We start from the raw sequence: 16,569 nt of genomic DNA on the forward strand, positions 1-16,569 counted from the left end.
TGCGTATCTATCACTCTCAGTGCCATCATGGGGCCCCCAATTACGGGGCAGCGTGGGCTCAAGGACCAGCTGCTTTGGGGAAAGTGCAGGGGCCCCCCATGCAGCTAGGGCCCCTGGGCAGTGCCCAGGTGTGCCCTCTCATTAAGCCAGCCCTGTCATCAAGACAAAACAAAATGGAAAGTGGACAAGGCTCAGAGGACACAACAAAGTCAAAATTGGGTTAGGCCAGTAGGAAGCAACAAAATAAAAAAACAGGATAAGATCAGAAGGAGGAACTGAAGTGAAACGCAACAAAATGAAAAGTGTTTGAGGCCAGAAACATGCAAATAACTAAAAAGTAATTGAAAGAAAGAGTGTGCATCAAAATAAAAAGTAGATAAGGCCAAAAGGACGCAACAGATGGAAAAGTGGATAAAGTGAGGAATATGCAACAAAATGAAATAAGATGAAAGAAAAGTAATGCCGTGTACACACGACCATTTTTAATGGTCTAGAAAAAACAACGTTTTTTCGACCCGATTCTTGTCAAGCCTGCCTTGCCTACACACGATCATGAAAAAAAATGCTCTAGCAAAGCGCGGTGACGTACAACACGTACGACGGCACTATAAAGGGGAAGTTCCATTCGGATGGCGCCACCCTTGGGGCTGCTTTTGCTGATATCGTGTTAGTAAAAGTTTGATGAGAGACGATTCTCGCTTTTCAGTCTTCGTGCTTTTCAGTCTGTTACAGCGTGACGAATGTGCAATCTACATTACGAACGCTAGTTTTACCAGAACGAGCGCTCCGTCTCATAACTTGCTTCTGAGTATGCATGTTTTTTCACGTCGTTAAAGCCTACACACAACCGTTTTTCACTACGTGAAAAACGATGCGAAAAAATAGAGCATGTTCTAAATTTTTAATGGCAATTTTTCATGTCATGCAAAATGCTCTGGAGCCCACACACGGTCGTTTTCAATGACATTTAAAAAAAACTGTTTTCACGTCATGAAAAACGGTTGTGTGTACGCGGCATAATACATTTGGTCAAAACAAAAACATTCCTAAAGATTGAAATGCAGATCTTTTTAGCTTTCAAAAAGTATTATTTCTAAAAAAGTTTATCTGATTATTAAATGGACACATATTCAAATTGGCTGATAACTTTGGCCAGAATATATATTTTTTTTGCCTGAGCCTACTCATTCTTTAAGATCATTGGCATGCGTATGCACACCCCCACCCCTGTAAGCAGTGGCACGTTGAGGAGCAGTGGCCCCCCAGTTTCGAAAACTCTGCGTGATTATGGCTGAAACAAGTGTCTGTTAACCGAAGTAGGTGAACAGACTCTTTCTCTAAAGCCGCGTACACACGATCAGTCCATCCGACGGTCTGAAGGACAGTTGTCCTAGGTTAACCGATGAAGCTGACTGATGGTCCGTCGTGCCCACACACCATCGGTTAAATAACCGATTGTGTCAGAACGCGGTGATGTAAAACACAACGACGTGCTGAAAAAAATATAAAGTTCAATGCTTCTAAGCATGCATCGACTTGATTCTGAGCATGTGCGGGTTTTTAACCACTTCCCGACTGCCGCATGTACATATACGTCGGCAGAATGGCACGTACAGGCACATTGGCGTACCTGTACGTCAATGCCTAGACGTGGGATGGGGGTCCGATCGTGACCCCCCCCCGCTACATGCGGCGGTCGGGTTCCCTCGGGGAGCAATCCGGGACGACGGCGCAGCTATTTGTTTATAGCCGCTCCGTCGCGATCGCTCCCCGGAGCTGAAGAACGGGGAGAGCCGTATGTAAACACGGCTTCCCCGTGCTTCACTATGGCGCTGCATCGATCGAGTGATCCCTTATATAGGGAGACTCGATCGATGACGTCGGACCTACAGCCACACCCCCCTACAGTTGTAAACACACACTAGGTGAACACTAAAACCTACAGCGCCCCCTGTGGTTAACTCCCAAACTGCAACTGTAATTTTCACAATAAACAATGCAATTTAAATGCATTTTTTGATGTGAAAATGACAATGGTCCCAAAAATGTGTCAAAATTGTCCGAAGTGTCCGCCATAATGTCGCAGTCACGAAAAAAATCGCTGATCACCGCCATTAGTAGTAAAAAAAAAAATTAATAAAAATGCAATAAAACTATCCCCTATTTTGTAAACGCTATAAATTTTGCGCAAACCAACCGATAAACCCTTATTGTGATTTTTTTTACCAAAAATAGGTAGAAGAATACGTATCGGCCTAAACTGAGGAAAAAAAATGTTTTTATATATGTTTTTGGGGGATATTTATTATAGCAAAAAGTAAAAAATATTGAATTTTTTTCAAAATTGTCGCTCTATTTTTGTTTATAGCGCAAAAAATAAAAACCGCAGAGGTGATCAAATACCACCAAAAGAAAGCTCTATTTGTGGGGAAAAAAGGACGCCAATTTTGTTTGGGAGCCACGTCGCACGACCGCGCAATTGTCTGTTAAAGCGACGCAGTGCCGAATTGTAAAAACCCCTTGGGTCATGTAGCAGCATATTGGTCCGGTCCTTAAGTGGTTAACCGATGGTTTTGCATACTAACGATCGGTTTTGACCTATCGGTAAGCAATCCATCGGTTAAATTTTTTTTAACCGAAGGTTAAATAACCTATGGCGCCCACACACGATCGGTTCTGGACCGATGAAAACGATCCATCTATCGTGTGTACGAGCCTTAAATATACGTGTGATGATCGAATTAGAGCAACATATAATTCACCTGAATATTTGCAAACAGATCCTCGGAGAATGGTGAAGTTCTGAAATTGAGGCAATCATCATCTATAAATTGTCTGATTGAACAAAAACGCAAATGTATTCTGCATAGCACAGTTACAGCTAGAAGATGTGAGTAGATTCATACAAAAAAAAATAAAAAATAAAAACTAAAACATGTATAAATTAAAAAAATGGGCAGACTCAATGGACCACTTTTTCTGCAGTCACTTTTCTATGTTTCCATAGTGAAGTGAACTTAAACGACCTTAGACAATTAATCTTATACCTTGGGGCAGGTAAGACAATACATTGTCTGTCTAGTTACTTAAAGTGAATCATCAGCTTTACAGAATACTCTTTCTTTGAATGTTGCTATGGCCAGACTCAGCGGATAGAATAAAAATAAGATGAGACAATAAGTGCTTCCCCACTGGCGGTAAACCTTTACTTCGAGCAAGGTCACCGACTCAAGAAATGCACTTCACACACAAAAGTCAGTGACATCACCGATAGACAAGTCTGCATTGTGTCTACTGCCCATCCAGCCTGGTTCCCGCACTTGGCCTAAAGACAACAATAGTCTGGAGAAAATATGGCTTTATCATCAGTATGGTTTTATAATAAGTACGAGTCTTCACAGCAAGAGTGACTAATCTGTGGAACAATTACTTTTCCCATAGTAGACTCTATAACTAGCATAAAAAATGCTTTTTTTTTTTGCTACAATTATGAGAAGATGTAAAGGAACTTATTCATGCTACTACAGAAGTTGAGTGTATTGGAGAAGCAGGATATTTAAAACAAGAAGCTATTGAAATTGATGAATATAGTCGAATATCACTTTCCCATGTATGTGAAGGCTCTGGCTTGAATCCACCACAAATTTTGAGGCTGGGACATCCCCTCTGCTACGTTATATGGGGTTATGCCCAGAATAACAATAGAATCATAAGCTGTACCACTCCCTCTAGCTGGAGTCAGAGGTCATACAGTAGATGGAACTATCATACATAAGGCTGCATTCACATCTAGACGGACAAAATCACGGCGTTTTGTCCCGCGAATTGCGGCGACAAATAGCGGCGTTTTGTACCGCGATTTGTCCGCCTAGATGTGCCCCTAGATTGTCCCCCTATGGAGATGGTTCCCATCTCCTATGCCGAACGCCGAAAGCCGCCTGAAAAAAAGGTCCGGGACTTTTTTTCAGGCGGCAGGCGTGGAGATGTGAACCATCTCCATAGAGGGCAATGTTAAATCATCCCTCTGGCGTGTCGGGGCGGCAGCGGGCGTCACACTACAGGCGACAAAATGCCTAGGTGTGAATGGGCTCTAAAACCCAACTCCACAACATCACCCACACCCATCCTACTTAAAAAAAAAAAAACCTCTAAAAGCAGTACTTAACCTAAGCATACTTAAAGCGGGAGTTCACCCTAAAAACAAATTCTAACATTACATCCAGCATACTGCCGACATGAACAGTATGCTGGTCTTTTTTTTTTTTCTCTGTACATACCGTTTAATTGTTATTTTCGCCCAGGCTTCCGGGTTCTGATTCCTGCGGGACTGGGCGTTCCTATTGAAAGCTTAGCTGATTGACGTCTGGTGAAAATCTTCCCATAAAGCGTGTCACCAGTTTTCCGTAAATAGCCGACCTCCGAGTCGGCTCTATATGGCGCCTGTGCAGTAAGCTCTACAAGGCAGGTGCAGGTGACGTATAGCGCCATGGGAAGATTTTCACCAGACGTCAATCAGCTAAGCTTTCAATAGGAACGCCCAGTCCCGCGGGAATCAGAACCCCCGCTTTAAGTGCTGCAATCTAGGTCCTCCTATTCCAGGATAATTAATTCCCAGCATTTTTCAACCCACTTCCTGTTAGCATGGGGTGTCAAGGACACGCCCTTTATGAGTGTGTCATCAAGCAGGGCTGGACCCATAGGAGAATGATGCAGAGAAGTGGCCATGTTAGGAAAAAGTCGTTCTACCCAACCTGGAATTCACCTTTAGGCTGCATTCACACCTCCGTGACAAGATACGCCGCGTACGCGGCGTATTTTGCCGCGAGTGTGTAACTTTTTAACAAAGCCTTTCCATTGCTTTGTATGGCCGAACGCCAATGCCGCCTGAAAAAAAGGGTCCGGGACTTTTTTTTCAGGCGACAGGCGTACGGCGTCTATGAGATGTGAACCATCTCATAGACAGCAATGGGAATTCTCCCCTCCAGCGGCACGAGCGGCCGGCGTCGGGCGTTTTGTCGCGGAGGTGTGAATGGGGTCTTAGGGTGACTTATGTCCTCTGGTTCTCAATATAAGAAAATCAATCTCCATGTGAAGCTGTCATGACAACACAAATATCGTAATTTAAGACTTTATTTTTTTCAATTTTAAGATAAATTCTTTGAAGAATATTTTAAAGAATTGTAACTTTTAAGTTTAATTTAAGAATTTAATAAAAAAATTGACATTTAAAAATAAAATAAAAAAACAAACATCTAAAAATGTTAAATAAAAATTTCAGAATTTTAATTTTTACTTTTGAAAATATTCATGTTTCTAATAAAGGTTTTGTTTACTGCGGATAGTGTGATACTGTTCCTTCTTGAGGAAGTTGATATAATCCATAAAACGCTTCGAGAAGTGGAAGGGCGCTCTGCCCTTGGCCATGACCTTTAACCAGTTTTTTGTTGTTCAAAAAATGGGTATCTTTTTTTACATGAAAGTATTTGTTATAACTATGTGGTAATTTAGGATCCAAGATACATCAGCATTTATTTGTTTATCAATAAACTATTTGTACGTTTATAAAAATTTGTGTCCTACATAGATATCTGTAAAGTATACATTAGTAATTTGTTTTTCTTTTGGGCACGGGCGGCCCATCCATTAAGGGTGCACGGTGCCTCCCCCCTATCCATCACCGCCGCCCCCCCCATCCATGCATCCGGTCTCTTGCAGGACGCCGGGCGAATGAATTACAATGGCGGGTGTGTTTTTTGAAGCACTGATTAGAGCCCTAGGCTTCAAAATAGGGTGGACCCAGGTGTGTTAGAATAACGAATTAATATTTGCTATTTTAACACTGATCCTCCTCCTGGCCAATTAGGAAGCAGGTCTGAGACCCATCACCCGATTGGCTGAAAGGACAGGCGATTCTATTGCACGCCTAGGAGGGGAGGAAACGCACAGCCGCTGTGATGGAGGAAAGGGACACAGGGGCCGCTGCCCGCTGCTTGAAAGCATCTACCTTTAGTAGCACTATGTAAGTGCACCTTATACTGTCAACAGTTTTTGTATTTAACCGAATAAAATAATGCTGCACCAGGATTTGCCCACTGCTCGATGCCTGATGTCCGATGCCTTCTGCCTGTTGCCTAAATGGGGTAAGTGCCAGACTGTCCGGCAGACGGGGGGGGGGGTTGTGTGCTGCCCCCCCCCCAAAAAAAACAGTCGCCACTGCTTTTGGGTTATCTATTCAGGTTTTTAATAAGTGGGTAATATATTGGAAAGACAATCGGCACAAAACCAGTCCTCACAAATAAGCAGTTGGACAATTAAGGCCAAAATACCAAATCCTAGCAAATAAACATGATAAACAATAGTGTAGCACTAAAACATAAAAAATAACTAAGCAAAAATTATATATATATATATATATATATATATATATATATATATATATATATATATATAGAAATATAAAAGCTCATAGCGAGCAGGACACATGAGAACCCCAAAATTGCCCACATATGTAAATGCCGTTCAAACCACACATGTGAGGTATCGCGTGTGCAACAATTCTAGCACTAGACCTCCTCTGTAATTCTAAAAAAAAATTAAAGCGACGCCTATGGAGATTTTCATGCCTAAGCACTGACATAGTGTGAAACGCGTCGGATGTCTCTTCCTGTGGCTGTGTTTTGTTCTGCATGTCCATTTTTACCAAATAAAGACAACTTTTTGAAGTTCCCTTGGAGTGCGGCTGTCCATCTTCTCCTAATTTTCTACATATGGAGATTTTTAAGTACATGAGTGTGCGCAATTTTAAAGCGTGACATGTTTGGTATCTATTTACTCGGCGTAACATTATCTCTCACATTATACAAACTTTAATGTTTTGTTATTTTTAAATTCATAAAACGTTTGAAAAATTATTGCGCAAATACAGTGCAAGATAAAAAGTTGCAATGACCGCCATTTTATTCCCTAGTGTGTCTGCTAAAAAAAAAACATATATAATGTTTGGGGTTTTCTAGCAAAAGAAATATGATTTTTACATGAAGGAGAGGAGTGCCAGAATAGGCCCGGTATGGAATTGGTAATAACATTCAATCTCAATATGACTTGTGTGGCAATAGTATACGCTTTATTATTTATTTATTTTTTATTTGCTGTTTTTTTTTTTTTCCACGAAATTGGAGTTACCCTTTAACTGGTTGCCGACCAGCTGCCGTCGTTTTACGGCGGCAGGTCGGCTCCCCTGCGCGAGAGCCCGTAGCTATACGTCGGCTCTCAAGCAGGCCACTAGGGGCGCGTGCCCCCCCGCTCTCCCCCGACTCCCGTGCGCGTGCCCGGCGGGCGCGATCGCCGCCGGTCACACGCAATCGCTCGTTACAGAGCGAGAACCGTGAGCTGTGTGTGTAAACACACAGCTCCCGGTCCTGTCAGGGAGAGAAATGCTGATCTTCTGTTCATACAATATGAACAGAAGATCAGTCATTTCCCCATGTTAGTCCACCCCCTCCACAGTTAGAACACACCCAGGGAACATGATTAACCCCTTCCCCGCCCCCTAGTGTTAACCCCTTCCCTGCCAGTGGCATTTTTATAGTAATCCAATGCATTTTTATAGCACTGATCGCTATAAAAATGCCCCAAAATGGTCCCAAAAATGTGTCAAAAGTGTCCGCCATAATGTCGCAGTACCGAAAAAAAAAAAAAGGCTGATCGCCGCCATTACTAGTAAAAAAAAAATATTAATAAAAATGCCATAAAAATACCCCCTATTTTGTAAACGCTATAACTTTTGCACAAACCAATCAATAAACGCTTATTGCGTTTTTTTTTTTTACGAAAAATATGTAGAAGAATACGTATCGGCCTAAACTGAGGAAAAAAAATGTTTTTTATATATTTTTGGGGGATATTTATTATAGCAAAAAGTAAAAAATATATATTTTTTTCAAAATTGTCGCTCTATTTTTGTTTATAGCGCAAAAACTAAAAACCGCAGAGGTGATCAAATACCACCAAAAGAAAGCTCTATTTGTGGGGAAAAAAGGACGCCAATTTTGTTTGGGAGCCACGTCGCACGACCGCGCAATTGTCAGTTAAATCGACGCAGTGCCAAATCGCAAAAAGTGCTCTGGTCTTTGACCAGCAATATGGTCCGGGGGTTAAGTGGTTAAGCATAAAGAACAACTTGAATATTCTGGACCAGCATCTCTGTCAGTCCTCTGCCTGCGACGCGCGATACACTAGAATACGAGAGCTTTCATGAATAATCGTCACTTCTCAGCAGTGTGGAATTGCTCACTTCAGCTTCTCAATCTCACTTTTCTCAACAGCCAGTGAATCTTCAATGAAACTTCATCTGAAGAGGGCAGAAATTACTTTAGCGCGCGATCAATGCACATTTAGAGCCTATTTACACTCTGTGTTGTACCGCATGGAAACACATTTCAAGTACAATTCCCATTCATTACTATGCGCCATGTTCAGCGCTCTGAATTGGAGAATGGCAAGTTCTTTAAAGAAAATAGAGCCCATAGCATTTTGGTGCATTAACATGCATTAAGTAGGCCTACTGAAATAAATACACAAAAACACATGTATAATGCATTTGTGTGCCTTGGCTCGATCTGTCACTATTTAAAAAAGACATCCCTGCAAAGAAAGCACTTAAAGAGGAACTGATTCCTGGAAGATACTGGCGACTGATACTGGGGGGGTAGTCACCAGTATTGCCTGTGGTCTCCCTGCTGCTGTTCTCTTATTCGGGGTCATAGACACTTGATTTGACTTGAACACACATTAAAACACCTCCTGCTTCAACATGCCTTTTTGATGTGTTTTTTGATGCTACTGTGATGCTTATTTGAAGCTTTAATGAAGCTTGGCAAATGCCAATAGAATCCCAGCTCATTAATATCCCTGTTCAGCAGATCCCCAGCTTATTGGCACCCCCAGCTCTGCTGATTCCCCACTCAGTAGTAACCCCCAGCTCTGCTGATCTCCCACTCAGTAGTAACCCCCAGATCTGCTGATTCCCCACTTAGTAGTAACCCCCAGATCTGCTGATTCCCCACTTAGTAGTAACCCCCAGATCTGCTGATTCCCCACTCAGTAGTAACCCCCAGATCTGCTGATCTCCCACGCAGTAGTAACCCCCAGTTCTGCTGATTCCCCACTCAGTAGTAACCCCCAGTTCTGCTGATTCCCCACTCAGTAGTAACCCCCCAGTTCAGCTGATCTCCCACTCAGTAGTAACCCCCAGATCTGCTGATTCCTCACTCAGTAGTAACCCCCAGCTCTGCTGATCTCCCACGCAGTAGTAACCCCCAGATCTGCTGATTCCCCACTCAGTAGTAACCCCCAGATCTGCTGATCTCCCACGCAGTAGTAACCCCCAGATCTGCTGATTCCCCACTCAGTAGTAACCCCCAGTTCTGCTGATTCCCCATTCAGTAGTAACCCCCCAGTTCAGCTGATCTCCCACTCAGTAGTAACCCCCAGATCTGCTGATTCCTCACTCAGTAGTAACCCCCAGCTCTGCTGATCTCCCACGCAGTAGTAACCCCCAGCTCTGCTGATCTCCCACGCAGTAGTAACCCCCAGATCTGCTGATTCCCCACTCAGTAGTAACCCCCAGATCTGCCGATTCCCCACTCAGTAGTAACCCCCAGTTCAGCTGATCTACCACGCAGTAGTAACCCCCAGCTCTGCTGATCTCCCACTCAGTAGTAACCCCCAGCTCTGCTGATCCAGATCTGGGGGTTACTCCAGTTTTAGTGCATCAACCCCATTATATACTATCTTTTAGGGATGGCTCCTTTTTGCGGTTTTAAAATGGCAATAGAGTCCCCTTTTCCACATCAACAACTTGGAAAAAAAGTCTCTATTCTACATTTCTCCCACAATTTGCATAACGTGTTTAAAACACATATAAATGCATGCAGCAGGGGCGTGCCTACAGGGGTTGCAGGGGTCAAAATTGTGACCCGCCCCCCTATATCCATCGATAGGAGGAGTGGTGGGTGCGGCTGTATATAGAAGAACCGATCTCTCCATTTTCCACCTGCTGCTGAATGCCTGTGGGAAGGAGAGGGGGAGAAACAAGCATTCAGCAGCTGAAGGAGGAAAATTGAGAGATCGATTCCTCTATATACAACCGCCCCCCCCTCCCCCTATCCAACTTCCTTCTGCTGCCCTCTGTGCGCTCTCCAGCCCCCCCTGTGCTCTTTCCCGCCCCCCTCCTGTCGGTTTGGACCCCTGATATCTCACCAAAGACCCACAATGAGGCTCCTAAAAAAGACATAACATAATATAAAAATAAATTAAAAAAAGGGTAAAGAATTTTATAAAAAACGACTGAGAGCGGCGGAACTACCAGGGTCACAAAGGTTTCACTTGCAACCGGGCCCTGGCGCTCCACCATCGGGCTCGGAGGGAAGGGCCCTGGCCAGGGGTCAGGGGGACCCTTTGTGCTTTCTTACACCAGGGCCCTGAAGGTTCTAGTTATGCCACTGGCATGCAGTAAAGCACATTACTGCATACTTATAAGTGTGATAGGGCCTTACATTTCTGCCCAGCTCCAAGAAAAGAGCAATTTTCACTTTGGACCTGAAGTCCATTCTTTGAAGAGCTCCAGAGTCCTGCCTGCTGTGCCCTGGGGGTGCATTAATAAGTAGATGGGCCCAAGTCGTTAACTTACCAGGTGTCTTCATAGGCAGACAAATAAGTGACTTATTTTTGTGTGACGGTCCAGTGCCGGTGTTGGTGAGGAGGCACATCCAGTCGGCTTGGCATCCACTTGTTATCCACATTTTGCTGCCGTTAATAATGTAATCATCGCCCTTTTTCACTGCTGTGGTCTTAATACCTGGAGATATGAGAAACGAACAGTTAGAAAGGTTTATTTCCTCCCTATAGGCTGATGTTCATATCAATTATCAAATGTCATTGAAGCTGGATATACAACCAACGGGTTTAGCGGGAAAAACAAACAAAAAAACAGACACACAAGCTAGGTGGATACAGGAATCCCCCCCCCCCCCTCCATCCACTGGGACATTGTATTCCGACAAAGGGCACTCTTTCCTATCAGAATACACTGATCAGAGCTGCAGTTGATTGGCTGCAGCCGCTGATTGAAAATGGTTTTCTAGCAAGTCTATTTAACAGAAATTGTTCTGGTGAATGGCTTCTGTCGAACAGGGAGGACTACACACAGATCGAAATTCACTCACTCCCTGCTGAACCGGCCACATTTTGTTTTAATTCCCTTTGCACATGACTGAGGGTTCTAAGTGAAGACAGCCAATTTCATTGTATGATTAACCAATTCCCATCTGTTGTACGTTTATAAACGTTCTGGGATGGGAATAGTGATATCTCGGTCATCACAGCAGCTGCAGCAATGATCAAGATATCATTCTTTAGGGCCAGAAATTCTGCACAAAAAAAGTAATATAAGCGGCTAACAAGCTGCTGGATTACTTTTACAGGAGGAGGAAGTGGGTCCTGCCCCCTCCCGCTGCCACCGCCTTTACCGGGCTCTCCCATGCAATTGGAGAGCCCAGGAAGGATGAGACCTACGACATCTGGCTCTGGGCACACAGTGAGAGGAATGGAGGATGTTCCTCCCAGTGTGTGACGTCAGAAACAGGAAGCGACAAGGATTTCATCACTTCCTATTTCTGTTCTTTGTTTACCTGCCCGTTACTGGCCAGTAAAGCAACCAATCAGACCAATCTGTATTTTAGTGGCTGCATTGGAGGCAGAGGAGAGATCTGGGATCTAACAGACCCTAGGGGCCAGATCCACAGTGAGAACGCCGGCGTATCTACTGATACGCCGGCGTTCTTTCAAATTTCCCGCGTCGTATCTTTAGTTTGAATCCTCAAACCAAGATACGACGGCATCTGGGTTTGATCCGACAGGCGTACGGCTTCGGATCGCAGATGCAATACTTCGGCGTCCGCTGGGTGGAGTTTGCGTAGTTTTCCGCCTCGGGTATGCTAATTAGCTATTTCCGACGATCCACGAACATACGCGCGGCCGTCGCATTCTCTTACGTCGTCTTTTTCCGGCATATAGTTAAAGCTGTTATTTTGCGCCGTATAGATAGACTTGCCATGTTAAGTATGGCCGTCGTTCCTGCGTCGAAATTTGAATTTATTTTTTTGCGTAAGTCGTCCGTGAATCAGAATGTACCTAAGTCCCGTCTAAGTTAAAAAAATGACGTCCTAGTGACGTCATTTAGCGCAATGCATGCCGGGAAATTTCGGGACGGCGCATGCGCAGTTCATTTGGCGCAGGGACGCGCTTCATTTAAATGAAACCCGCCCCCTAATCGCCGATTTGAATTCCGCCGCCAGAGATACACTACGCCGCCGTAACTTACGGCGCAAATTCTTTGAGGATTCAAAGCAGCCAAAAGTAAGTTACAGCGGCGTAGCGTATCTCACATACGCTGCACCGATCTACTTCTATGTTGATCTGGCCCTTGATCTCTAAATAAAGAGGATCTTTCATAATTATCAACTAGCTGCCGCACCTGCAAGGCTCTAATGAGAAAAATTGCTGCATCCCTTTAGATTGGGAGTATCTCACCAAAAATGTAATTTCTGTTGCAGGGGATGCCTGAAATCTGACTTGTATCTTAGTGTAGACTTCTGGGAAAATCAGTGAGCCAATCACACAAGCAGGAAATTACATTTCGGGGGCGGTGGACTCGCTCTGTACACATTCTGTGTACAGAAAACCTCCAGGTAGCCATGTTGCATTTTACAGAAAATTATAGCGGCTGCAGATTGAAAAGGAAGGGTAATTTTTAATAACATTCAATTACAATATGACTTGTGTTATAATTGTTTATGCCAGGGTTCGACAAACCCGGGCGCCAGGTCACAATTGCGATTAGAATTAGCGACCTGGCGCCTGGGGCGGCATAGCTGGGGTATCCTGTCTCTCCGTGCACACCCCCCCCCCCCCGGCGCGATCACGTTGGGCCGCACCGGTCGGTAATTGAGGCCGCGGCTTTGCAGCCTTCTCTGCAGTCTTATGCTTCTCTGGCGCCCTCTTGTGGTGGCCGTTGGTATGACAAGACAACCAGCAATGCTAATGGAGCTTCCCCTGCCTGTTTTTTCATTTCCCGCCCACCTCCTTCCCTTTACTTAGAACCCTCAAACAGTATATATGTTTTTTATTCTAAACACCCAAGAGAATAAAATGGCGATCGTTGCAATACTTTCTGTCACACCGTATTTGCACAGCGGTCTTACAAGCGCACTTTTTGGGGAAAAAATACACTTTTTTAAATAAAAAAATAAGACAACGGTAAAGTTTGCCCATTGTTTTTATATTGTGAAAGATAATGTTACGCCGAGTAAATTGATACCCAACATGTCACGCTTCTAAATTGCGTCCGCTCGTGGAATGGCGACAAACTTTTACCCTTTAAAAGCTCCATAGGCGACGTTTAAAAAATTCTACAGGTTGCATGTTTTGAGTTACAGAGGAGGACTAGAGGGTTAGAATTATTGCTCTCGCTCTACCAATCGCGGTGATACCTCACACGTGTGGTTTGAACACCGCTTTCATATGCGGGCGCTGCTCACGTATGCGTTCGCTTCTGAACGCGAGCTCGGCGGGACGGGGCTGGCTCCAAGATTCCAAGCAAATTTGTCAAGCCCTGGTTTATGCTATATTATTTTTTTGTTTTCCACAAAAAGCGAAGGTCCTTTGAATTCCTACCAGGACACTACCTGCATGGAGTTTGCATGTGTGTGACCTGTGCTTGCGTAGGTTTTCTCCCACACTCCAAAAGACATGCTGGTAGGCTAATTGGCTCCTGTCCAAACTGGCCCTATTATGTGTAGGTATGAATGAATGTGAGAGATAGGGACCTTACATTGTAAGCTCCCCAGGGCAGGGACTGATGTACGGCACTGCATAAAAAAAATTGTCAGTGCTATGTAAACACCTGTAATGAAATAATAAAATTACAACTATTCCTCTATACCAGGGGTCTCGAAACGTTTCAAACAAAGGGCCAGTTTATTGTTCTTCAGCCTTTAGGAGGGCCGGATTGTGGCTAGCAGGGTAGAAAAAGCCCCGGGCCCAGCATTGGTGAGAATAAATATGGCCTCATAGTTTGCGATCAGCAGGATAAGGAGTAGTGCCCCTATTAGTAGGAGTAATTGTATCTTATCATTGGTATCAGTGGAAGAAAAAGTGCCCCCTTGTTGGAGTCAGTGGGAAGAATAGTGCCTCATATCAGTGGGAGGAATAAAGCCCTGAGGGCCGGATAAAGGCTAGCAAAGGGCCACATCTGGCCCTCGGGCTGCAGTTTGGAGACCCCTGCTCTATACCTATAAAAGACTGATACAAAGAATGCCTACACTCACAGATGTAAATTTACTGTAGAAGAAGTTACTCCACATTGACTAACAATCATAAAAACCCTTAATGGCTGCTTTTTCCCCAACCACACTAACTTAAAGAGGATGTTCGCCATCAAGTTATCTCCCACCATGATCATCATCAAGTACGCAGCGGACACCCTCCGCAACTTAAGGAAGTTGGCCGCAACGCTTCCAACCACCACTGAAAAAACACTACAGAAAGAACGACTACTAAGAATCTACCGCCAACCAAACCCAAAAAAAGAGAAGCCACCGCAGCGACTTCAACACTTAGAATGCGCCCTGATCAACACAAGATCTGCAGTCAAACACAGAAAGGAAATCCACGACTTCATCGTCCAACACAATACAGACTGCCTCTTTATCACAGAAAGTTGGCTAACACCCGACTGTAACCCCATCCTAGCAGAATTGGTGCCTGAAAATTATCGCATCCTAACAGAACATAGAACAGGACAAAGAGGAGGAGGCCTTGCAGTGATCTACAAATCCCACCTCGCTCTCACCAAACCAACTCTACAGAACAGTTTATGGAAACTCTCACCCTGCAACTTCAAACTACACCAGAAGAAACCGTCCACATACTACTATGCTACAGACCACCCGGACCAAAGACGCATCTCCTCACACCCTTCTCCGAATTCCTCTCGACGCACACCCTGAAAACCAAAAACCTGCTGTTACTTGGAGATTTCAACCTCTGGGCTAACTCAACACAGGATCCCATCGCTACCGCCTGCATTGATCAACTGGAAGAACGGGGTCTCCAGCAACTGATAAAGACTTCAACACATACGTCAGGTCACACTTTGGACCTCATCTTCATACAAAACGTGAATGTCAACAATCTGGACAATAGACCTTTACCTTGGACGGATCACCACGCCATCAAATTTATATTAACCACCAACACCATCTTTCAAAAACCCAAACTCCCAACAACTATACACTGGGCAAGATCACAGAAGAAATTACACTCTGAGCTCTTCAAAATCACACTAGCGACTAAAATAGACATACCAAATCCGAACCACTCAACGGAACAAACACTCAATGCTTTAAACAAAGCACTACTACAAACAGCAGACACAGTCGCTCCAAAACGTAGAGCTCTCAACCGGAAAAATAACTCAGGCTGGTTTAATGACTCTCTCACTCTACTGAAACAGGAACGCAGAAGAGCTGAAGGAGCCTGGAGGAGGAACCCATCAAAAGAAAACCTCACAAAGTACAAAACCCTCACCAAAAATTACCACAAAGCGATCTTTAAAGCCAAAAAATACCATTTCGCAAACACCGTCTCCAAAGCCATAAACCATCCACGGGAACTTTTTAAACTAGTCTCTAAGGCTATGAACCCCTCCTGTTTGGAGCCCCCTGCAAGTGAGACACAAGAATTCTGCAATGAACTATCTGACTTTTTTATCGACAAAATCGAAAGATTCGGGCAACAGTTCAACAGAAAAAAAACACCAACCCCACTCAGATACAGCAAGAAGAAGAAATCAACAAAACTTCGATGAATTTCGAGCTGATCCCAATTACTATCGACACCACAAAAAACATCATCGGAAGCCTCCGAGACAACACATCCCCAAACGACATCATCCCGACAAAACTCTTGAAAGAATGCACGGACATCTTGGCACCCACCATAACGCACATCATAAACCAATCATTCAGGGAAGGGATGGTTCCGAACAACCTCAAACAAGGCATAATAAAACCCCTCTTAAAGAAGCCCAACCTCGACCCGAAAGACCCTAACCAGCGCAGACCGGTAACAAGCCTGAACACGATCTCCAAGATCATGGAGAAAGCAGTAGTACAACAGCTTCAGCCACACCTGGACGATCACAAACTCCTAGATCCTCTACAATCAGGTTTTCGCCCAGGCCACGGCACAGAAACGGCTCTTCTCAAGATATGGGATGACGCCCTTGAAGCAGCAGATGACGGAGAATCCTGTCTCCTAGTGCTGCTGGACCTCAGTGCAGCCTTCGACACAGTAGATCACAACATATTGCTCACGCGACTCAAAGAAGTAGCAGGAGTCTCTGACGCAGCCCTACCGTGGTTTGCATCTTTCTTAGGAAATCGCACTCAGACCGTGAAACTGGGAGGTTTTACATCCGAAACACGGACCATTACATGCGGAGTACCG

General features: G+C 44.4%; 1 protein-coding gene across 1 annotated transcript in view; it reads right to left on the bottom strand.

Annotated features, from left to right (window-relative positions):
- Positions 1 to 16,569, bottom strand: part of LOC120939899 (probable acyl-CoA dehydrogenase 6) — a 131,113-nt gene that overhangs the window by 21,331 nt on the left and 93,213 nt on the right. Inside the window, exon 6 of the mRNA XM_040352323.1 lies at positions 10,691 to 10,858. Within this exon, the coding sequence (XP_040208257.1) occupies positions 10,691 to 10,858 (168 nt within the window). The remainder of the gene's footprint in view (positions 1 to 10,690; positions 10,859 to 16,569) is intronic.

This window comes from Rana temporaria, chromosome 5 (genome assembly GCF_905171775.1).
Source record: "Rana temporaria chromosome 5, aRanTem1.1, whole genome shotgun sequence".
In the NCBI taxonomy this organism is placed as follows: domain Eukaryota; kingdom Metazoa; phylum Chordata; class Amphibia; order Anura; family Ranidae; genus Rana; species Rana temporaria.